This window comes from Oryzias latipes, chromosome 14, assembly GCF_002234675.1.
Source record: "Oryzias latipes chromosome 14, ASM223467v1".
Lineage (NCBI taxonomy): Eukaryota > Metazoa > Chordata > Actinopteri > Beloniformes > Adrianichthyidae > Oryzias > Oryzias latipes.
Genome location: NC_019872.2, coordinates 16,969,512 through 16,994,897, shown reverse-complemented (window position 1 = coordinate 16,994,897; position 25,386 = coordinate 16,969,512). Strand labels below are relative to the sequence as shown.

At 39.0% G+C, this 25,386-nt stretch overlaps 1 protein-coding gene across 8 annotated transcripts in view; it reads left to right on the top strand.

Annotated features, from left to right (window-relative positions):
• The window catches only part of msi2 (musashi RNA binding protein 2), a 313,108-nt gene that overhangs the window by 260,027 nt on the left and 27,695 nt on the right, over window positions 1-25,386 (top strand). For all 8 annotated transcript variants that reach the window (XM_023962329.1, XM_023962328.1, XM_023962327.1 and 5 more), the window contains exon 10: window positions 3,912-3,986. In XM_023962329.1, the coding sequence (XP_023818097.1) occupies window positions 3,912-3,986 (75 nt within the window). The remainder of the gene's footprint in view (window positions 1-3,911; window positions 3,987-25,386) is intronic.

Here is a 25,386-nt window from a genome sequence, read left to right as displayed (position 1 = left end):
AGAAGCAGTGATGTGCTCATGTGAGAATATTAACAGCCAACTTGTTTGGAGACACTCTTATCTAAATGAAACTGGAACAAGGACAGCGAAACATTCCTTTATATAATTTGCATTTGTAAAAAAGGACCCTAGGCTCATTATTTAAGAAAGTGTAAGCTCCTTTTGTGCCAAATCTCATTAGGCCATCCCTAGCTCCTTTGTTTACTGCCGCTAATCGAGGCATTTATCTTTATTGTGTTGTGCCGATGTATGTTTGCTGAAATTAATACACGTTTGAGCCTGGGCGAGGTATGGGTGCACCAGATGGATAATTGATTTTAAAGTGAATCAGAACTGTTGAGCCATAAAATAGGTACATTAGCATGCATATTAATAAGGCAAATAAGAGCACTAAGAAGGCCAGCACAAGGCCAGACACAATAGCAGGCTTCATTTACTGAAAAGAAGGAGAGGGAGCAGGTTGTCGTCTCTTTACTCCTACTGGCTTACACCTCCGTGAGATACTAGATTAGCTTATGTTTATGCACCTCAAAGCAGTCTTCTTCAAAACATGCATCTTTCTGCAAACCTGAAAACCTTTTGTATAGCAGTGCAGTTTTATAGCATTTCATACAATTGAAAAAAAAGAATAGGATCTGGGATGTTTGGGATACAAGTCAACACTTTGAACCTGGCTAAGGGTAAGACAGTATTAAACACAGAATACCCAATGCTTTGCCGAATGCAATGGCTTTTCATTTTATCATATCACAGTTCTTTTCAGACAAAACAAACAATGAGGGGGTTTCTGAGAGCTATCCATCTGTAGCTTCCTAGTGATGACTTCTCATCAGCAGATGATGAGAACTGTTATTTTGTTCTGGTGTAGCCCCTGTCCCTCTTCATCCACACCAGGTTAAGGTTCCCCTCTCCACCTCTCGGAGCGGAATTTCGTTTTGTCTGTGAGAAAGGCTCTGGCTGAAGCATTTTCCCATTGGGTCAGGAATAAATTGAACTTTTTCATGGACGGCAAACACTGATTAGATATTTATGACCAAGGTTAACCTTTCTGATTCCAGCTGGCACTGTCTGGCTCTGAAGCATACAGAACAGAGCAACTTCACACCTCTCGCTCACGTACTTAACCTGTATACATGCACCAGAATTTGTATGAATGCAAAATAGATGCTGACACTTTGAAGCTGCAGACATTTGAATAAGTACAAACACGCTACCTATGAACAGACCATATAAAATGATGACACTTACTTCAATACAATGCTTTTTTTCTCATTTTGCTTATGACCGGGATATTGAATAACATTTAAAGAAGAAACATATTTTCTATACTAACAATATCAGACCGAAAAGAGAGATGATATTGATTATCAGTAAATAACAGTAAAGCAAAATATAAAATTGACATGATTTCATAAAACAGTTCAGAAATTCCCAAGAAATCTCTGTACACAAGTAACAAGCCAGAAAACTGTCTTTGCTGGACAGCAGCAAAAAGAATACCAACGGCATGCCTATGCAGTGTTTTTTAATAGCACGATTTAAGTTTTTAAGTTCCTTCCAACTTACTTTATTATTGATTTTCCATTTACATTTTTTCCTCCAACTCTGAGCCAGGTTCCCTTATTTGTTGCTGTGGTCAGACAGATTGATGCACAGGCTTATAATTTCCATAATTTACCATGTACAACACTTTAAAGGTTACTGTAGCAAGACAAATACTGTGTTTCAATTTCATTTAATCGCTGGTTAAACTTTGTTTATGTTAACCGATAAATCTAGATGACAACTGTATCTTTAAGTGCAGTTATTACTTACATGCAACATTAAACAATGTTTACACATGGACCCTACTGCAAACACGAAGATCCCTGGGTTTTTGTGACTCATATAATTCTGAGAAAAATGAAGTAACATTAAAGAAATTAGTGCTTGTTAAAAGAAATGTAATTTATTTTCAAGCGATAAATCAGAGATTGGAGCTGTGAACACAAAACAAATATGCAAATATTGAACACACGGGCAAGTGACTTACTTGGCTTGGCTGACTTGTACTGTGTGACCAGATTTAGCTGTAACAGCAACTAATGTCATCTATTTTGCTACACAAATCAAATATTAGTGTTGATATAAAATAGGATAAAATATTGCTGTGTAAATTTAGATGGTAAATATGTGATTTGTCTGAAATTTTAGCTAAAGCAAGTTGTCGCAAACTCTGTTAGCTAGCATTCACATTACAGGAAGAAAAAAGTGACATCAAATTTGAGAAAAAGCAGCAATGTGGTAAAACATTGATAAGAAAAATACAAAAATGGATTCTAATAATTTTCTCAAACTTATATTTTATAGAAAAAGACACAAGCAAGAGTAACATAGAGGTTTAAAAATACGTGAGGGCTTTTGCTTCAGAATTTGCTAAAAAAAAACATGTAAGTGTTGAGATTTTAGCATAGACCAACAACAGAACTGGGACATCAACAGACGCACGGACAGTGTTTTAGTTTGCAAAATAATTAATAAGAATATAGTTTTGATTGTTATTCATATGAATAACAGTTATAAAACATATCTATATGTATAGAAAAAATGAAACAGTCGTTATAAAACATAAAAAACCTTTGTCAAAGGTCTGACAATGTCTTTTTTTTAAATTAAGATATAGTGGGGAAAAAACAATGAAACTTGTATGTACTGGATGTATAAACATTTCTACTTTAAAAATGAATATTTTATTGTTTTCCTTAGAAAGTGTACCGGCACTACAGCAGTGACTAGTTGGAACAGCACAGAAATTCTTTTTTTGTTTAGCATGAAAATAAATCCAAAATATAATCTGTTGAAATGCAGGGACTGATCAAGCAATCACAAAATAATCATTGAGTAGATGGTAGGCTATGTCAAAGCTACCAGAAAAGAAGACTTACATGTACTTAATCATAGATGAGGAACCAGCATGGTCAGCACCAACCAACAATGGTACAAATACAGCCTTTAAGGTACAGCCATCAAGCACTCATTAAAAAAGCAAAATAATAGCAACAAGCTGGCCATTCGCTTTCCCACAATCCACTTGAAAAAAGCCTGATTCCAGATGGTTCAGAAAAGAACAAAACTAGGTGTTAAACACAGAAGTAATTAGTAATGGTAATACTATTTGTGTTTTTTGTTCGACTTTAGCTCTCAGAACTTATCCAAATGATGATGGTAACTAAATATGCATAAAAATGAGATAATCTAAACATCTCTAAAGGTCCTGGTAATTAACTTTCTCCGTTTTCCTTTGATTTACTATAAATGTGTTAACATGAAACAAGCAGATTCATTTGTGTAGCATTGTGTAGAATTAAAGCACCTGTGCGACGGCTGGATTTTAAATCATCTCCCTGCCTTTCTTCAAAGTGCGCTCTGTATAATATGGGCTCTAGTTTTATAGTTGCAGTCATAAGTTATAAAAGCATTTTGCCGACTAAATGAGTCGCTAAGATCTTAGATGGCAGTCCTAAAACAAAGTCCTATGGAGAAAGGTACAAGAGAGGCACTTTTGGCTGTTGGCTGTTGAGAGTATGTAAATACCAGTAAAAGACTATTCCAATGTAAAGAATTTTTTTTTATTATTGAATAACAATAGTCTAAGTTTAAAAGCTATCTTATAACTTTTAAAAACTAGATTATTTTCATCTTATTGCATATTTTCAGTCAGTGTGGTTATAGGCAAAATATGTATTGCATACATCTTCCAAAATGTGTTTCTTTTCACTCTTCAGGTATGAAAATATTATATGTATTATGTTTTGGAATTTTTTTGTTGAACTGTGTCAAATCTCACATTAATTATGTTTTTTTTTTTCTTTAACAGTTTTAAGCAAATAATTCAACATAATTTGTGTGTTTATCTTTCCTCTGTGTCCAAGGTTACCCTAATATTGTTGCAACGTACGGCCGTGGATACACTGGATTCGCACCCAGCTACAGCTACCAGTTCCCTGGTGAGTCAAAGGCTGAACTATGTGTTGCTGCGGGTTTGTGTTCTGCACCTTCAAGCAGAACACTGATGGAAAACACACACACACATTTTCTTCATCAATATACACAGCAGTCACCAAATAATCTGCAGGGTTAAAAGTGCTTACGTGTTGAGGTTTGTCAAGGAGGTTTTGAAAGCTGACGTATAGTGAAGTAAATTGCTTACTCCTTTTTATTCCACTTTTGAACACCACCATGACCAAAATGTCTGAAATGGGGGAAGTTCTTCGTCTTCAGTTGGCCAATGTATGCAAATTTGATCCATGCTGAGGCGGAAAAATAAGCAGCTCTTTGTGTAGGCAGATTTTTAAATGCGGTTCTCATAATGGAAAATAAAGTCATTTTCTGCATTAAAAGTATTGACTCAGACTGCGAGACGCTTTAATGGAAGTCCAAATGGGAGCCAGGCAGCCAGAAGGTGAGCAGCTGTACCTGTGCGCCGCCCCATGGTGCGGCGTGTCTGTGGTTCTTCACTTACACAGGCATCCTGTCAATTTCATGCTTTATTTAGGGGCCCTATACCTGCTTTGTTTGTAAAGCCAGACATCATTCCATCCACTGATGAGACAGAACAGGAAATATATGACAGAAGCTCAGACGTCTGTAATATCTTTGTGAAATAGATTTAGAAATGGTACGGTGGAGTCCAGCTGTGACCACCTGCGGATCGGGCAAATGCTAGTTTTGTACTTGACCACAACATTATGCCACAGACAAGGAAGAACACAGCCCAGAGTAGTTTCCTGAAAAATCAAGGCCATGTATTTGGATAAGTAATTGAGAAAAGAATTGTGTTTGTGCGTTACATATGACAGATGCACAGTATATGGAAGATTAACCGTCTCATAGATATCATCTTGCACAGTATTACAAAAAGATCACTTGGACTGCAATGCAATAGACTGTTGCCTTTCCAAGTATCATTTCCAATTTGTTTTCCAGTAAAATATTCCCTCCCATCAGCTGCAGCCTCATGGGCTTTTATGTCCTTGCCTGATCTAGATGCTTGTGGCTGAAACGCTAAAGCACACAGAGTGTGGCGTGACAGTCGCGATGACAGAAGGGAAACAAAGCAGTGCAGCAACGTGAGCAAAGAAGAGCTTGTGGCTAAAGCAAACAGCACTGCTGTTATGTGAAAATAATTTCAATAAAACAGGAATGAAACATGGTTGCTCTGGAATGTATGCCAAAGACTTGCAGCATGTATTTATTAGCCAGCCGTTTTTTCTGACTCCTCAGACCCCCCCCCTCCATATCTACTTGTTGTAATTTTGCCGTTTATCACCCCTGATTCAGATTGGTCAAGTGTTGGGGTGGCCGTGTAGAAGGTAAGCGGAGGAGGCGAGCAATCTACCACTATGGCTACAGTTTGAACAATACGTTGTTGTTCTGAACAGCTGGTGAAGGAGCTCTGAACACTGAAACAACATAAGAGTACAAGGACATTTGAAGTGCAATCATTTGTGGAGATAAATCACCTAAACATTGCCTGCAGAGGAAAACGTCTTTCTGTCACAAGGCGGGAGAATTTCACATTCTGGGTCTTGCAGAAGTTTGAAATGCCATACAAGCCAAAAAAAAAAACAACAACAATCTAACGTATAGTCTTATGCAATATGAAGCAGACTTTTACGTTTTCTTCAATCTAGAAGTTAGAAGCATTTTCTTTTTGGTGTTGCCACCCATTCTGCTTTCCTGTAAAAGTATCTATGTGGCAATTCTATTATGTGGCAGTTATTTTATTAAGCAGTCATGATGCTTTGATGATAAAACATTTTTTAGATACACATTAAAGATATTGCAGCTAACCTTCAGTGTCATTTTTTGTTTTTCTTCAGTAATAACTTGTAATAAATAGTATGAGGCAATCTGTGTGATCTACAGCCCAGACAATAATGCGATGGACAGTAAAATTTGTGTTTACCTTGTTAGTCATATTGCACATGCGTTCTTTGTATTAATATCCATATATAGCAAAACCCTAAGGCAGACATCATTATTCAAATTTCTAATTTTGGTCCGTAAATATGTGGTGTTTTTGAATTTCTATACATCAAAAAAAGTTCAGTTTTTTTTCTGTACTAATATTTTCTGGATTTTTAAAATATTTTAGACATAAAACAAAATTCCAGTGTAAATCTTTCCCTGCGGCAGAGAGTGCAATGCTGTTCATGTTAAACAAAATTTGCAGAGTTTGATAGAGCTGTATGATTAAAACAACCTCCTCTGGGCTCACTCAACTCTTGACAGGTAATTGGAAATTTTAATGTATAAATCAAATGCCTTGTCTAAATAAAATAGCCGCAGGCCAAATATTTACAAGTGCCTTAACTTGGGAAGATTTGAAAAGCCCCCTTAAGTTAAAAATCGGAGATTTCTCCCTCACTGTACACGGCTTCACAGAAGCAGACCCATAAATAAATGGAGTTCGGACGGAGCAGGTCAACATTCAACAGGCATAAATTGTGAGCAGCATTTCAAAGGCTTTTTACACTCAGTAAACCTCGGGGGTCTGCCGCTCACAGCATGAAAAAAAAGAAAAACTGGTTAGGCAATTGTTCAATTGTCAGGCTAAAACAGTGATAAAACATTGATCAGTGATGAAACACTGAATTAAGTACAAAAACTCAATAACAGCTACATAGAAAAAGAGAAATCAAAGCTGACATCTCAGCAGCTGAAACAGAGTTCAAGCAGAAACTGAGATGGAGAGAACAAAGAAAAAAGACTCCATTAAAGGCTGCAGCCAGTTTATTAGATACAGGCTCATCTACATTTATCAAAGTCATTTGATCACTAAAAACCCTTTTTTTTGTCTTAATTTATCGCCACGATTTTCAAAGATTCCTTATTAAATTTTAATTCACTTTACATGGTATGCATAAATTCAAAAGGACTATAGTTTAGGTTTTTTTGGGAGTTTTTTTTCATGCAGCTAAGCAGATTTTAAAACCTTAAAGAAAAACTATTATTTTATGTGAAAGTGGCTTCAGTGGAATCAGGATCATCAGTCCCTGTCAATTAACTCAACAGATGTTTTTTTCCCTGGTATTTCGTTTAATAGCTGTAACTGTCTGCTGTCTGAAAGTAGGCAAAAATAAATAGACAAAAAATTGTTGCCGTCTTTAAGAATGCAGTGTACAGCTCAGCTTCTTTTAAAAGATTTGTTTCCAAAATCAAAACTCGACCATTTCCACCACACTGCACACAATACCTTTGCAGGAGATTAGCGTTGCTAAAACGACATCAAATATGCAAAGAGATATTTATAAATGTTTTATGAAGCAATGTTTTTGCACACAATCAGCGTGATATAAAAAAAGCCAGAACCTGATGCCATATGTAGAAGCTAGTTACTTTTTATCAAGCAAAGAATAATTATCAGCATATATAAGCTTTTTTTCCATTTATCAACTTAAATTGTCTATTTCCTGTAATAAAACATCATAAAATAAAATTAGTTGAATATTTTTTATTTTATTGAATAATGATTGCAGCTTTAGGTAAATTTCTTGTTTGACTTTGTGTTGTACTGATCATGTTTAAAGCTCTGGTCTCACACTTAGATCCCTGCTGGTGTCCAGCTGTGCTTCACCTCACACTGTATCCCCCTCTTTGATCCACTGCTGTTTGTTCAAATGTTCTGCTCTTCCAGCGGGTGGCTTTCTTCTTTTTAGGTTTCTTATAAAAGTTTTCTTGGATTTACTCGGTGTCGCTCTCAGAAAATGTCCCGCTTGAAAATCCTGTTGCTGAGCTTGTGTGTGTGTGTTTGTGTGAGAGTGTCAGTGTTGTTGCTAAAGGTACAGATGCATCTGTGGGAGGAATTCCACATAAAGCATGAGTATAACTTTGAGGGAAAATCCTTAATAAACTGTAAATTAAAGACCCGCTCCAGTTTTAACATGTTCTTCTGATATTTTTCTGACGATGGAGGACATACATAAAGAAAATCAAGCCTTAAAATTGTATTTCTAAGTATTTCTTTATTCAAGTCATAGTGAATCAGGGGCAGACGAAAAAAGGCTACTAGAAAAGAGAGTATTTGTAATGTAGAAAATACACTAAGTGGGCCAATAGCTCGCTCCATTCTGATGTATCAACTAGTGGATGACTCCATGGACGTCTTTGTTTTCCTCGTCTGAGCTGTCATCTGGCTCTAAACTATACGGCTGGATAGCTCCAATGTTTCTCACCATTTCTGTTGCACTGGTTGTGTTGGGTTGGAGTTATGAGGGGCTGTAAGCTAGCAGGAGAGCGTATAAACAGATAGATGGCAGAAAATGAGGGAGGGTTTTCTCTGCGCCAATAGTCCTGCCCACAATTTAGATTAATTTAGAACTTGACATTAGCATCACAAATTAAATATAAAGATTTAATCACACCTTTTTTTTATGTCTATGAAAAATACTTTTACTGATTTTTTGGGAAAAATTTGAGTTTGCCACCAAGTGACTTATCTCTGAGAAATACATTAGGCAAACTGTGAATTTAGCTTTCCTTTCCGTTCTGCTCATCCTGGATGTCAGCTAGGGCTGGAATGAAAGGATAAAAATCAAGTGCCAGCCGTCATTCCACGCCTAAATAATTAGACTTCAGAGATAACATTTATGCCACTACAAAAAGCAAACTCGAATTAAAATAGAAGCTGAATTAAGTTGAGGAACAAAAGGGCCTCTCTTCCATTCTGCCAGACATTAAAGAGTGCGTTACTCCCCAGATGTTATGCAGTTGCGAACAGTTGGACAGTGACGCATTCCAGATCAAAAAGCAGAAAACTCTGCAGTTTAGTTTTAATTATGTTCCTTGTGTTGTGATTTGAAGTCGAGAATCTTTAATATGGCAACCGCCGTTTGACGCTCAGTGCATCCCTCCACACTTGTGTCGTTTCATCAGAAGAGAATTTGCAGAATGCATGTTGATTACCTGCAGAGATCCAGCTTATTGTGGGGTAATTATTATATCAGTAGGATGCCTTTTTTCACATTAAAGAACCAAAAATCACAGCTGTGAGTATTGTTAGCAACAAAGGAAACTGGAGCTGACAAGGCATAAGGGACATTACTGTACATTATTCGCATTTTTATGCAACAGTCTAATTAGCATCAGCACGCTGATAAATGCACTATTGTTATTATTCAGCTTGGAACGCTCAGGGGTAACAACCTCAAGATGTGCTGCATTTCAACAAGGTGTCTTGTTTGGAAGACTTCACTTGATTAAAGGATTTGGAGTTGCATTCAAAGTGATCAACTGTTTAATCGCAGCTCCATTCTTCACTGAACTGTTGTTTACTGCATTTAGCCCTGCCTCAGACAGGAGACCGTCACAGTTAACTTTGTCTACTGTGGATAATTGAAACACAAATGCTAGAGAGAAAATGCTTTTAAACAATTTAAGTTAAGCAGATGCAGTTTGTGTGCTTTGTCAATTTTGCCCGCTGCAGCTGCAAATACAGAAAACGAAAAATGAAAGCCTTAAGAATGGACGAACGTTCCATTGTGAGCCTGCTGTATGCCTGAATAAGAAGCCTGTCTGAGGAAAATGTAATTAAAAGTGAAAGTATAATGCCCATACGTGCATTATGCATGTGAATAAACTGTAGAAGTGGAGATGAAAAGCAGGGATACACCCCTCATATACTTATATTGTACTTTCTATTGTTAACCAGTCTTGTATCAGTTCTTTTCAGTCTGCACACGAGGGCACAGCTGAATGTGCGCACACAGAAATGCTGTATTCATACAAAGATTGAAATTCAGGAGCTGTGCGTGGGGAGGAAAAGACAGGCGGGGGGAAAAGACTTCACCAGGAGCCTCTCTCCACTTTCCGGTCTTCCTGTGCGGCTCGTTGCTTCAACATCCGTGCCCTCTGAGCCTCCCTTGGCATAAATGACCATTATGGCTCCATTAGGGCTCCTACTAGGAGGTTATTATGCTACGCTGAAAAACCAGGGATGAAAATGTTAGTGGGGTCCCACCGGGGAGACAAGCACAGACTGAGTGAGTGAAAGACAAAACAATAAGTCTGTTTCAGATGTCTTGACACACAAACAGCAATTGGGTCCCATAGGTCACATTATAAGGTATTTAAAGAATGCAGGTACAGATAATTGAAGAGGATAAAGAGCAGAAAAGGCTGCAGTGCGGAAAATTCTCGAATACCAAGTGTCTTTAGACTTAGGAGCAAAACTTTCCAAGAAAATGTAGCATTTTGTGTCCCACTTTCACCCAGTTGAGTAGTTCCTGTCTGTGCCATGTTTGAAGTTGGTTTGCTCTAGTTGATATATTGGCTTTCTGTCTGTTTGCCTTGTCCTGCTGCCATTTCTCTTTGTCAGACCTCATTCTCTAGCAGATAGGACGACCGGTAGACCACCACAGTAGCCTCTGTGTTTACCATTCCCATCAACCGGCGAGCAGCCTGAGACAGAAAGACACGTTGCCTCTACCCCACCTCACAGAAAATGGCATTTGAAAAGCCTTAAGAAAGCCTGGCCTTGATGTCTCTTTTTGCACGGAAGGAAACATGTCTCAGACCAGTTGACGGTCCTGGATTCCACTGCAGCTGTTGCTACAGGATATGGGAAAACTAACAGTGCTTTGGTTGGCAGTGACTGTCCATTTTTTTAAAGTAGCAAGTATTTGCAGACTGACGTGCGTTTAGCCTTTTCTGATATTTCGGCCAAAATACATATTTTCAATTTTTTTTAAGTCAAAATTCTGAGCCATATAATGTGTACGTTTTTTGACCAAGACAGGAAAGAAGGTGCATGTTTGACCATTGAGACACACATTTGCTCTATGTGTCTTTAAATAATAGTGATAAGACAGCCTTTTAACCCCCTGACCTTACGTTCCCTGCAGGGGAAGAATACAAAGCTACAAGTAGCAGCTGGCCTCTCAGCAGGTGCCACACAGGGACGCAGATATGCTGACCTGTGCAATTGAGATAATAGTGACTACTTCTGAGAGGTGAATGACCCTATAAAGCAGAGCAGAGCCAACCAAGCACATAATAAATGCTCCAGAGGTCAGACTCGGGCATTGGCCTGAAATACAAGCTAGCCTCCCAGAGTTTAGCCACTGTCTGCTGCTAGGAGATAGAAATATATTGAGATGGACGATATGTTCGTCTGGAACTGTAAACCTTTGAAGCTTATTTGGAAGTCTCAGAGCGAGGAGGTAAGGTGGTTCTTTGGTGATACAGTTGCATCCCCAGTATCCTGAGGATCAGTGGAATTTTGGTGAATTTTGGAGCTTAAGTGTTGAACTCTTTTCTTTAAGCTCTTTTTTTTGCCCCACCTCAAACTGTTCCTCTTTCTCTTAGAGGATAGAAGTTTTCCAAAGCATTGAAGTAGTGGGTGTTATTCAGTGTTAAAGTCAATTTTTAGGAAAGTCCCAGTAGTAAAATAGCAAAAAATGGCTGTGTTAATCAAAAACCCCATCCTGTTGTCTGTAGTTAATTACTTTCTGTGTAGAAGGTAATGTGAGTTGGGGCAACATGCCTGGTGATTATCGGCAGATCTAAAGCCCTGCAAGTTTTTAGATGTCCTCCATTTTTCCATTCATTACACATCTTGGCTACAGTCAGATAGCAGGTGGAAAGAATCACTGGGCTGATACGAAGCTTACCTGTGTCATGAGTGCACGCAACATTGTCCTCCATATGACAGGTCCCACCGTTTGTCTCTTTACGGCACTCATGAGAGACCGGCACGCTCTACATTCTGTCAGTAGAACGCGATTCTGTTCATCTCGAGTTGCAGAGCAGATTGTTCCCCTAGATTTCGTGATCATTTCTCTGCAAGCCGGGTGAGCTGTGACCCCAGCAAGTGGTCCCACAGGCCGGAGTGAGTGCAACAGGGCTGGAAGCAGATGGCCCTCCCGATGCCACACTGACTCACAGATTGTCTTTAATTGCTATTGCTGATAGTAAGCCTGATGGGCCTGTGTGGCCAGACCACTCCACGAGTCGCGAGCCTTAAAATAGAGCCTGACAATATGCATTGTGATCTCATTCACTTAATTTAACGGCGCAGGATGCAGCTTGTTCTTGCATATGTGCACTGGCTAAACCTGACACCCTGAAAGACTGCGTGAGGGCAGAGGAGAGTAAAGAATCGAAGGCTTTTCTCTCCTGTCCTCTTTCTTCGACAATGCTGCTGACAGACTTACACAACCCTCATGTCACACATCTTTCTGCCATGACTCCATTCCCTGTGGTGAACATGGAGTGCTAAGCTGTGACGTCAGTGAACGGTGTCATGCCCTGTCTCCTCCTGTGTGCTGTTATAAATCTACACTGCTGCTTCTGGATCAGCTGCGTTCTGCATTAGCTTCTCTCTGTTTTATGTTTATGTAGAGGAAGAGGATTAAACAAGTGCAGGAGCTCCTGATCTGTCCTTTTTCGGCCCTCTTTTTGTGGTGTCGTTTAACTTTAAGGAGGGAGATGATGTAGACAGATTGCCGGTCACATGCACATCCACGTGCGTCCTCTTTGGCTCCAACATTTATGTTTGCTGAAAGTGCTGCCTTTTTTTTTTTTTGCACCAACTGCACTGAGGAGGAAGTGGAAGCTCACACCGTTTAGCCGGGTTTTAACTCATCCTAGGACAACAGACGGCATCCTCACACACTGAAGCAGACTTACTGTGGCCATGGAGACCCTCTGCCCAGGTACCTGTGAAGGGGAAGATGAGCTCCTGTAAGCAGCAGAGTGGCAACACTAAAGCTCATTATGTCTCAGCTGCTGAGCCGCCTGTCCAGAAATGAAACCTGAGCTATGCCGCCTTGAATGCGGCTACCTTTGGGCGATGTGGAGACGAGCAGCGGAGCAGATGTGGACTTCTAACAGCAGAAAGGATACTACAGTTTGTGCATTAGGACCATGCTCTATCCGCTTGTTGTTTTGATGCCTCCCACTGTTTGAGAGCTCAGAGCCCAGTCAGATAGTTACTTCAGTGAACTCCACAAAGCTGCCCCCCCTTCTCTCCCACTATCCCTCCATCCTTCCCTCCCGCTGACTCTACTAAATGCTCTCCAGTCGCTCAGCTCCGCACTCTCTTCCTAGCGGACTGACATATGTATACAAACACATACTCATGATCATGGCAGACAGCCCTTTTCTTCCATGCAATGTCTCACCTCAATGTGGGAACATGGTTTGCTGCTCCAATGATGATGCTACAAATATGGTGTATGTTCATGCTATTTTTGGGTCATAATACATTTTACCCCACTTGCCCTTTGTATCTAGAGCGGTGTAACATTGTGTAACTACGGTGCACGGAGCTGGATAAAACAGGATGAAGTATGTAGGACTCAACTGAACACAACTTTATTTTTTTTTCTCCAATATCAGAACATTTATTAAAAAAAAAAAAAATTTACAAAATGAGACATTGCTTTAGTTACTTTACTTTTTAGTGCAAATCACACCAACAAATCACTCGATGCAAAAACAGTTTAAGAAGCACACTGACAGTGAAAAAAGCAAAACATAACAAAATTCCAAATACATTTTAAGGATCACGTCAGTGAAAAAAGCACAACATAAAGCGAAAAAACATTACATTTTTGAAATCTGAGTAAAATTCTAGAATTAAAAACACAACTCCTAATACCAAAATAAAAATCAAAAGTTTCAGAAAACAACAATAATTTCCAGAAATCAAAATGAAATGTTGAACCATGAAACTAAAGAAGAAACCTGGAATGGTAGGTACTATAGGACATTGCTGACTGAATGATGATGATCATTTCAACTCAGCATGAAGTGATACTGGATATGCTCCGTACTAATCATAAAATTTTTGTTAGCATGCGAACATTGAAAACACTGAAATGCCAAGAATCAAACTGCATCATTCAGTCAGCCAATACCTACCTTTCCCAGTTTCTTTCCTTTGTTTTATATTTAAAATATCTTTTGATTTCTGAAAAATAACTTTCTTTTTCCAAAAGGTCATTTTGTTTCATTTTTTTACTTGCCTTTTGATTTCTGGAATTTTGTTTTGATTTCTAAAATAAAATGTTTTTTATTATTTGTTTTGCTTTTCTGTGTTGCTGTGATTTTCATTTTGTTATTGCATTGAGTGATTTGTTGATGTGATTTGGACCTCAGGGCCACCGTATATCACTCCACTTCATTTTTAGGTATGTAATGCATTTAGTGAGTATTTAACAACTTCCAGAATGAGATATCCATATTGACTCAAAGCAGAAAAATCATAGGAGTTTTTTTTTTCTTTTTTAATACTTATGATGGTGTAAATTTTAGTTTTTATTCTATCTTTCCACAAAAACAGAGAATAATTGAAGCAAAAAAAGTAAAGCAGTTGATTTAAAGGGTATATAAACCGTCAAATAGTGGGGTCTTATTCGAATTGGAATTGTTTTATTTCAAGCAATAAAAAATACATTGATATGCATGTAAATGATACAATTATAAATACTCTTAATCATAAATAGACTTATTTATGTTCGTAAAGTACACATTCAAATAATGCAAAAAGATTTGCCTGAAAGTGGTAGAAGTGAATTAATACGTATAGTCCTACTTCTATTATACCTATGTTTTTACTAAAAAATATTTTACTCAAAACTATGTTGCATGAACATTTAGGACTCCGAAATAACCCAAACAGGCTCCAGTCTAGAAATGCCTCTGCTGCCACGAGGCCTTGTCCTTAGGTCTAAAATGCCTCCAGTGCCATCTTGCTGTGCACAGCAGAAACCTTCTTCTCCACCAGATCCTCGCGTGAGTCTGTGCTCGTCACGTCACTGTTTGGAGGCATTTTATTCCAGCTGTCTTTTTTTCCAAAACTCACAATCAACTCTTAAAAGGGCTGAAAAGTGGATCAGTTAAAGCAATTTATCTAAAATTTTTACTTTCAACAGGTTTTGTGGAAAGATCAGACATAAATGAAGAAAAAAACGTTGTTTTTTTTCATCATTTAGAAATTCCAGTTGTTTTGGGTTTGTGTTGTGTAACGCACTTGCACAACTTTGTATTGGTTTGTCTGATTTTATTTGAAAGGGCTGAACCCTGACCCCTTCCTTTTCATCTAACAGTGAAATAATGCTTCTATTCCTCACTTGATCACATAAAATATTGGACTAGGGCTATAAGGGACAAGTTGGATTGAGCCTCTTATTATTGTAAAAATGTGCTAAGACATATTTAGTTTGAACACTAAAATGCCACTTAATGTACCCAATTACCTTTGAGAAGGTCCGAAATTACTACCACCCCCTTTAATGTCCATGTGTCTCGTCCTCGACACCCCCCAGAACCAGAAGGCGGGCATTAAAATGCATAAAAAATTAAGGCTGTTTACTTGGACTCTAATGAAAAGAGGCTTAATTAGTCCAGTTTAATTAATATGATTGGCTCCATAGGGGCTGCACAGGCATGACCGTAGTAGTTGATTCAATTAGAGCTCACAGGACCATTTCATACTGTCTGAGTGTCAAGAATTGATGTCAGAGGAGATTTGACCGCAGAGCTGCATGCTCCTTCCCTGGGTCCCAGGTTGGAAGGCAGCACTGCAGTTAAATGCACTGAAGCAGACCATTACATAAACACCACTGCAAGGTCAGACATCTGTGTGCCCCCCCCCCCTGTCTGTCTCTCTTTTCATCACAATCATAAACTGCCTTGACATTACAGTTTTAACCAAGATCTAGTCCCGTTTTCAAAGCACTGTTAGAATTTCCTCAGTTGAATGGATTTGAATGTTTTCTACCTTATCTGTGCTTGCAGATTTCCTTTTTCCCCCTTACTCCTTATTGTTTCACTCTTGGTTCTTCTCTCTAACTACTGCATTAGTGTTAGGGTTATATAAAGTCCTGTGTGAACGCAGAATGCTTTTATATCAGTTCTGCAGACTATGAGCAGTTTCCTTTTTTCTGGAGTGCACAAGAAGGAGTACAAAGAAGAGGTCGAAAGTGCGGCAGCACTTCAATAAAGAGCCAGTTTGTCCTCTTTGATGCTATGCTGCCACACACTTCAGCTACAAAGGAACAGCGCTGTTGCCACTGAGAACTAAAGTAAAAGACACTGAGCCTTTCTTCACTGGGCTCAAAACACAGCGTCATAACATCACTCACATAAGGTGCGCAGCTTTCTATTATGCCTAACTCTGGATTTTTTTTTTTTGTAAGGGCTGAAGGCATTTAAGCAGAAATTTCAAGATGTGGATACTGGTAAAGCAGCCTTTGATCCATAACGCCACTTTTGACAGACTACATAGTAAATACGAAGATCGCTCTTCAGCTAAAGGGCTTTGGCTTGAGCCCCCTTGGCAGCAAGAATCCACCCTGTTTGAGTATCCTTAAACAAATCACTGCTAGATCAAGCAGGCTGAGGCTGAGGTTCAACCACATCTCACCTCTGAATTTCTTTTGAATTACCTCAATTACCCCCAATCGAATCGCATTTATATGATGTCCATCTTGGGGCTTTAGTAGACACACCTCTCCGACAAGAGGTATTTTTGCATACATTATTTAAATTAGGTATAAGATGTATGCCACTGCATTGGTTTGTGGATTCTGCTCATTCTGGATAGCCAAATTAAGAGAATGACCAGAATTTCTGAAATTTCAGTTCAGAAATTGTACTTAAATTCAAGCTTTGTTGGAGGTTTTTGTTGTTGTTTTTAGGAATATTGTGTAATACATTCCAGTTTTTAAAAAAGGACTCTCCCCACGGCTTTGATTCTGTCAATCAGAGTCATCTGCCTGAATACCTGAGTTTATCACTCTTTTTAAAAGGGTGAGTCCAGGTTCCCTTTGCTAAAATTTTATTGACACAGCAGCCATGGTGCAGTGTTAGACCGGTCCACATCTGCTTGCTGGTTCAGTTTCCACTCATGTGTCCAGAAGAGTCTTTGGGTACTGAACCCCACATTCCCTGTGGCCCGGTTAACCTCTTACATGGTGAGTGAATATGTTTGTGAACGCGTAAAGGGATGGGATTTCTAAAGCACTTGAGCCTTGAAAAACAGGGAAAAGCGGTTTAGAATAACGCACCATTTACTATTTGCTCATTACTCAGAGGTCAAGACGGTCAATTTTCAAACTTGTGATGGTAACACATTTCCAGCTGGAAATGTGCTGTACACTCTTTTGTGACCCACTATCTCACATTGGATGGCGCTGATTCTGATCCTGTCAACCACACACGATCTCCCTGTAAACTTCTTGACTGCCAATTGAAGATCTGTGCAAACAGGGCTACATCATCAGCAAAAAAACAGAGACTTGAAAAAAAGGCACAGTTCCTCTGCTAACCAAGCTGGATACTCTCCCATTTCCTGGCTGCTCTTTGATGTTATGTCTACAAAACTTATGAACTCGCTTAGGGAAATTTAGAAATCCTGCCTTGTTTACTGTCAGCAATGCAAACCAAGCCCTGTCTGTGTACAGGGACCAAATGGCTCTTAGTGAACAATTCTGATGCCACAAACTCTGCAAGCTCTTCCAACTACACACAAAAGTTGCCACTGTTATGAGCCTACCAGGGCTCTGCAACCTTTAATAAGAAAAAAAATATATTTCTTTTTTGACATGGAAAAAAATAGAAATATAAAGAGAAAATGGCATTTTCTCAAAACGTGAAATTGGTTTTCCTTTTGACAGAAGCTTTTATGACTTCCTTTTAAAATAAAAGATGACGTGTGCTAAACAGGATCATCCCTGTGCAGCTAATTTACTCCTATGAAAGGTGTTAAGCAACCTAAGACAGAAATAGCATTTTCTCTTGTTGTACCTCCTTAGGCCTGCTTAGGTGAGCCGTTAACCTTTTTCCTACTCACTACAGCTGTAAACCTGAACATAAACATGACTTTTTTTGTTACTGGTTCCCTAGAAAAAGTATACAACGAATATACAAATATAAAAATATATTTTAACAACTCTACTAGCATAAGATAAAAAGTGTTTTACACTCATAAAATAAACAGAGCAATAAGAAAAAATTTGACTTTTTACCAAAGTTTAGCTTAGTATTTGACATCTGTGCATTCTGGAGAAAGCACAGAGCGAGCACAGCCTCTTGATGTCAAGGGGGATGTTAAAACCTGTATATATGTTATCTTACTTCTAGTTGCACATCAGCTATAAAAATATAAACTTAACTAAATTAAATCAATCCCAACTTAGTCACCCTTACTTTAAAAAATTGCTCTTATTTTAGTTTTTTTTTAGCCAGGGAGCCACTATAGAGGAGGCTCAGTTGCAGACCCCTGACCTGCACTGGAAACTGGTCCCTTACATTCAAAAATACATTCACTTAAATTCATTTCAATGTTTAAAATGTACTATTTAGAATTGACTACTAACAGAAATTGTTTACACTTCACAAGCATCAATCCATCTTTTTTTTTTTCAAACAATATCTGAGCTAATCACTTTTCGTAAGATCATCCAGATAAATGGTGTTATAAATACATGCAGTCAGCTGTTCCCAACAGCAATAATCTATGTGGTGCAGTAGTTCATGTAAAGAGCTGTTATGCTCGCTGGCAGCCTGTTTTTCAAAAGCAGATTGTTGAGCACTTTAAAAGTAGCGATTTAGTAAATGATGTGCCACACTGCAGGCTCGTGCAGCAGGAGAAGGAATGACTCGGAGGAGCGACTTCTAGGAGCATGTGCATCAAGTGCTCCTTTTTCTGCATTTCTCATCTCCTCTGTTGTTCGGAACATACGAGATCCGCGGACCTCCTGCTCTTTGCCTCCTGCAAAGCTCGTGCACAGAATCCAAACACCGAAAAGCACAAGACATACACGCAGGAAGATTAATTTGAATGATTGACAAGTGACTCAGCTCTGTTAATCGAGTTATGCTTATTCTGATTAGAGCCCTTAATGTGAGTAAGATAACCTGGTTAAGGTGTTTACATGAGAGTTGCAATAATATGCATATTGCATTAGTCTGGTTATAATTGAATTATGGGTGCGCATGTAAATGCTCTTTGTCTCTCTCTGGCTCCGATCCAGACAGCCGCCTCTGCGTTTCATGTGAGGGGAAATCTTAGTGTACACTGTAGGTCTGCGCTGATCAGAGGAGAGGTGAGAGATGAGCGTGTGTGCAGCAGTTCATATGAAAGCCACCTGGCTCTCTTCAGCTCTGTGATTTATGCCTTTGATAACAACAGCCCAAAGATGCTTTCAACAACAAAGTAGTGCTGAAGGATGACAACAAAAGGACAGTTGTCAGTCTGGAGATGAAAAGATGTCTTGCTAGCCGGCTGTCTCTTTTGTAACTTTGATAAATATTTTCTTCCTTTTTTTAGTTTATTTGTCTCCGTGTTTTTAGCTGTTTCTTATCAAAGGTTATTGATGAAGCAGAATGTGAAGTGGAGTCAGTTTTCTGTTGCTGACAGAGTCTCCCCCCCTTCATCCTGTGAGACGACAGTAGTGCTTTACTTTGACAGCAGACATATTTCCGCTGGCTCGTTCCGCTTAGTGTCTCGCAGAATGTGCAGCTCTTTGTATTATATCTATTTCAATCCTATTTCTTTACATTCCTTTTTGTTTTTTAAAAGAACTTAATGAAATATTCATTTAAATATGTGCTGAAGGAAAGATAATGTTCTCAAATCAGATATCTAAAATAGTCAGTTGTAATGTCATCTCTGATCACTGGCCAGGTTGAATCAAGAAACAGGGACACCCCCCCAACAAAAAGCTGTTGTAAAGTGGTTCAGCAACAATACTGACCAACATCACTGTAGGTCTGGACAACTTTATTTGTAAACAACAACACACAAAAACCTAGGCATCTTCTAAAAAAATGAGATGGATAAAATCATTAAAATACATAAAAGATACAATGATATAAAACATACAATACAAAAAATGCAATGGGATTTTTTTTGAAAATGGACATTGAGGATGCTTGTCAGACTTTGGTGGTAAAGCTTTGAGCCTCAAAAACAAAAAGCTGGTTCTTCCTCTCCACAAAACCTCCAGGACGAGCTGATCGGCAGACCTGTAGGCAGAGCACTTCAGAGCCGAGCGTTTGACTTTTGAGGAATTTGGAAATAAATCTGTGCTTGAGTCACAACGTTCCAACAGGGCAGAAACCCCAGAGTTTCCTGAAAGCAGAAAAAAGAGGAGATATTTTCTATTTCTTTCTATTTTCTATTTCTATTTCTTTCTTATCATTGTTGCATGTGTTTTCACAAAGAATTGGATGATTTTAAATAGTTGTTTTTTGACCCACAGTATCTGACCTAATTATCTAATATATTTGTTTTATAAGTGTGATTCTTTTTTTTTTTACATTATTTTATGTCAAAAATGACATTTTAAGGTATTATTAAAGTTACTCAGTGCTGTAAATCTTTAGGAGAATGAAGGAAAAGTGAGGAATGTTTCATCCTGAAGTATGTGAATGAATGAAAACCCATTAAGTTTAAAAGGACTAAAAAACTTGTTTTTTTTCTGAGAAAACAGCAGTATTTTGTTGTATAGCTTCCATAATTCAAAACAGAACAAGATATCTTTTTCAAAAGGAAGCAGAGCCACCTTCTAGTTTTCTCTTAACTACTGTAGTCTTGGAATAATATAAGTTAAAATCATAAGGCTTAACCAGATGTACAATCTTCTTTTAAACAATGCAATTTGCAGCTCTTATTTCCTAAATTGGCATTTCTCCATATGTTTATCCAATGTTTTAAATGTGTTTAACAAAATTGGTCAATTGAAGAAGTGTTTGGATGTTAACACAGCTCCTTGTTTCTTCACATTCTGTGTTTTTCTGATTCAATCTATGGTATTCCCCTAAAATGACCTTAACACAACCGTCCCAGCCACTTTGTCTCTGTATCTTATTTCTTTCCTACCCTCTGTCATCTGTCTTTTCTACTCTGTTGTAGCTCTCTGTTCATCTGTCTCACTCATCCCTCCTTTTCGCATCCATCTGTCTCACTCCTTCTATCTTGCTCCCAAAATCGGCGGTCGCTGCAGGCTGAAGGGCTTTTGCGCCATCCCTTTCCAGCACCAATCTGCTCCCCAAGAAGCTCTGCTTGAAATGTAATTAACTGCACTCTAATTTAAAGTAAAATGTTTGGAGGGAATTTCCTTTCCTTTTTTTTATTGTAAACTTTTTTTTGAAGTGTCAAGATACATTTAGTTTTAAAAAAGAAATTTAAGGCGATACTGTCTTAGTGTTGTATTCTCTTTTGGATCATTTTAATTTTCTGTTTCACTTAAATATTCATACTCCTTTCCTGGACTCCTCCTGTAGATTAGACAGTTGACAGTCTTCTTATAGCAGAAATGAGGGGAGTGCTCCGTGACTGATGGAGCTCCTTTGTCAGTGACAGGGGAGCCGCTGCTGGCAGTTTGGGGCCAAAGAACAGTACAGATTACATTAACATCAGTCAAGCTGTTGTCAGACTAGTAGGGCATAAATAGAACCTTATTGATGCATAATGCAACAACTTTTCAAGTTGACGTTTTCTGAGTAATAGAATCAGTGAGTGACTCTGTGGCTAAAACGGCAAAATGCCAGAAAAGCTCTGCAGAGCGATGTCTGGGAGAGAGGTACAGGGACGTCCTGACTTTTAAGGGTTTATTTGCACAAGTTTGCAAAATCATAGAGAATGTGTGTCTGTCCACTGGCGTTTGGTTATTTCACTGTCAAAAGCATGTTGGAGAGCTGTAGAGTAAACGGGAAGCATGGTAATATTAGAAAGCATAGAAGTCATTATGGTGCAGTGGGAATTAATTTGACCAGCACACTGCCTCGTTTTTGCTACTTAGCTGAATATCACTTGGCTCTTAAAGTGCTTTGACAGCTTTGTAATGGGGAAAACAAAGCGTTTGACCTAGTCTAGCATAGGCAAAAATCCCAGGAAGCCTTGACACAAAAATTGCACAGTGCCGTTTGATCACCACTGACACTGCCCCTACTGTTCCTCTCCTCCTACTCCGGTACAGCCAAGTTCACAGAGACTCAGAAAATACAGGCCCAGATGGAACAAGAAACCAAATGCACCTCGAGAAAATACCACTTTCAAAGGCATAAAGGACTAATATATGGTGCTTTCAGGAAAATAGAGGATTCTGTGGTGTGATGTGCCACTCTAAGTTAGATCAAAGTTTTGCAATCACACCTCCATTTTAAATCTATATATAATTAATCTATAGCTATCTATAACATGCTTTTTCAGCTCCAAGAAACTTAATTGGTTTGCTCTAGCATGTTTTACTAAACTGCAACCTTAGATAAATAACTAAAAACTTTTTTTCATAGTTTTGCTATTAGTTTTTGGGTTTCTTTTGGAGCTGCTCTTCATTTATAAGCATTAGTGTAGCAAGATCAGTTTGCATGGTCCTTGTCTGCGTAAATTAAAGTCACAGCTACACTCTGGAATCTGAAATCAGAGGTGTGCCAAGCAGGTAAATCATTTACTATGGATGACTTTATACTCACCTGGTCCAGTCCTCTTAAACAGTCAATAGCTGCGTTTACATGGACAAAAGTAATCGGAATGAATGCCTGATCGGAAGAAAAATGCGTCATGTAAACACGCCGTTCGGAATAGTCTGCCCCGATCCGACTCGTTCAGATCAAAATTTCTTTCCGATTGAAATAGGTGGGTAATGCCGATTGTTGATCCGATCTTGGAGCATGTAAACAGTTCATTCCGATCGTGTGTCACTACTGCTCTGGTTTAACGTCATGCATAGAAGGTGTTTCGCTCCAGAGAAAGCTTTGGAGTGCAAACAGGACTGACCGGCTGCTCCGCGGACGCCTCTGCGCTCCGCCCTCGCCCCGCGGGCTCCCTGCCTCTCCCTTCCTATCTTCTCTGACACTCCTCGCGAGGGGGGCGCCGGGGAGGAGCACTTCTTGCCCCCTGACGTCCCGACCCTGCGAGGTCCGGGCGCGGCTGCCGGTGGACGAAGCGAACCGTGTCTCTTAGCAGAGCAGGCAGACTTATAGCTTTGTGTTTGAGGGGAGGGGAGGATGCTTTGTTACATGTGGGAGGCTTCGGACTGCCATCCGCCCGCAGCTTTATGTGAACGAGCAGCCGAAGTCAGGAGAACCATGTCTATGGAGTAATATTTCTGCCACCACGTTGCACACACAACTTTTTAAGTTGAACACAAAACTTTCTAAGTTTTTGATTTGAGACAACGCACGCGAAAAATGTGTTTTGCAAACGCAAAAAAAGTTTTTGAAAGCAAAAAAAAGTTTTTGAAAGCAAAAAAAAGTTTTTGAAAGCAAAAAAACGTTTTTTAAGCAAAAAAAAATTTTTTTTGAGCAAAAATCTTAGAAAGTTTTGTGTTCAACTTAGAAAGTTTTGTGTGCAACATGTTGGCAGAAATAAAACTCCATACATGTCTCCTCTTTCCCATCAGAGCTCGGGCCTCCAGCTCATCCCGTGGCTTTGGGGCGGTGTGTGAGCTTTTCAAAGCCGAAAAAAAAACACATTTGTGTCTCCAGTCATGTCCCGACAAAATAAAGGCTGATGTTATCCCCACATATTTACGTGCAGCCAAGATGCAGATTGAAGCATTTCCCGCATCGATTTTTATGTTCATCCAAGGCTAAATGTTGTTAGCGCGTGTTAGCCTTCACCTAACCCTTCTTCCGGCTCCGTTTTGCCACAAAAAAAGCACCAACCACACAGATTAAAAATAAAATGAGTGAACAGGCGCTTCATAATAACCATAACAATAATAAAAGCACGTTTAGAAGATCACCTTGTATATTAACTAACTGCTACATATATGCATGTGGCAGCTCGGCTTGTTTACAGGGGGGACTCATTTCCTCGTCCGGTATTTTAAACAGAACTGCGCATGTATGTGCAAATGATTTATTTCGACCGAAAGTGCTGCGCATGTAAACGTTTGTTCTATTAATCTGAAAAAGTTTTTCTAGGCCCATGTACACGGTTGAATTCTAATCCGACTATTGATCCGATCAAGATATTTTGCACATGTAACCGCAGTTTATGATACAGACACAGGAACAATTTCAAGACATTTTTAATTAACCCCTTAGTTGTTTAACTGATAACCACACATTTGTTCTTCCTTTAACTTGGTGTGGAAAACAAGCCTCAACCATCACCCCACCTCTGCTAAGAAAAATGTAAACATGTGTCACTGACACTATAACCTTATACTGAACAAATTTGGTAACTTATTCCCTCTCCAATTTATCCAGAAAAAAAAACATGGTTCTGGACTTTAAGCTTTAATCTTTTAGGCCATACAACTTCAAGTTGTTCCCATCTTTTGTCCATTGGACTTTCTTCTGGATGTATTTTCAGAACTGGCTGCGGTTGTTCAGTCTTAATCGGACTGTCCATATTGACTTAAATTTTTATCGTGCTTTGTGAGGATCAGAGGCTAAAATAGTAGTTGTTGGATTTTGGGTTTTTACCTCAACAAGGATCATCAATGTCCTGAACGCTGTCGAATCATGGCTCACATTTTTAAACGCTAATATAGCAATATTTAGAAACAGTTTTTACTCTTGTTTTGTTTAAGATTTATGCGTTAAACCAAATGCTCCTTACAAAAAAAATCTCTTTCCTGTGGTTTTAACATGTTGGCTTTGTGTAAACACACACCAGGAAGCTCCAGAGCAGAAAACTGACAAAACTCCTCTTTTTGTGATCGTCTGCACACCTGCTGATGATCAGATCATCAAGGGCTGATAATTAGCTGCACCTGTCTGCAGGTTATTGTCTAAAGCCCAGTGGAAGCCATAAAGGGGTGTTTAGTGAGCATTTTCCTGTTTGTTTCTATTCTCATTTAATAAACGACAAAAGCATGGGTATGCTGTTAGACTGAAGCTGCATTTGCCTGATACTGATCTCGTTATTTTTTTCGCAGTTACACAAAGAGGAACTCTGCATTAGAAACAAAGACAAACCCCTGCTGATGACTGCATTCAATCATGTTCTCTTGGCAAAAGAGAATAATCTGTGTAATTTCTACGGAGACACATCGGCTGTGATATTTTCGACACTAACAATCTTTCTTTCGCTCTTGTGTACACTCCTGAGAAAGGATGAATTTTTGTGCTGCGAGCTTGGGCAGGAAAAGCTGAGGACAGTTCCCCAGAGTCCAGACAGCAAGGCCCCCGGGCCTCCAAAGCTCATAAACAGATGTGTCCTTGTCCCCAGCCAAGCGCAGCCACTCATGGCAAAGCAGGGGCCCAGTAATTGTGAAGAATTGAAAGCTAAATATTGGCTTTATCTCCTCAGTAATAAAAGGGCCATGAAATTGATTTAATGCTGCAGCGCTTCTCTTGGGTGGCTTCTTACAGCGTGAGCACAAAACAATGTGCAGAAGCCATCTATTAATTAACCCACCTAATCCTGCAAAGTTAATC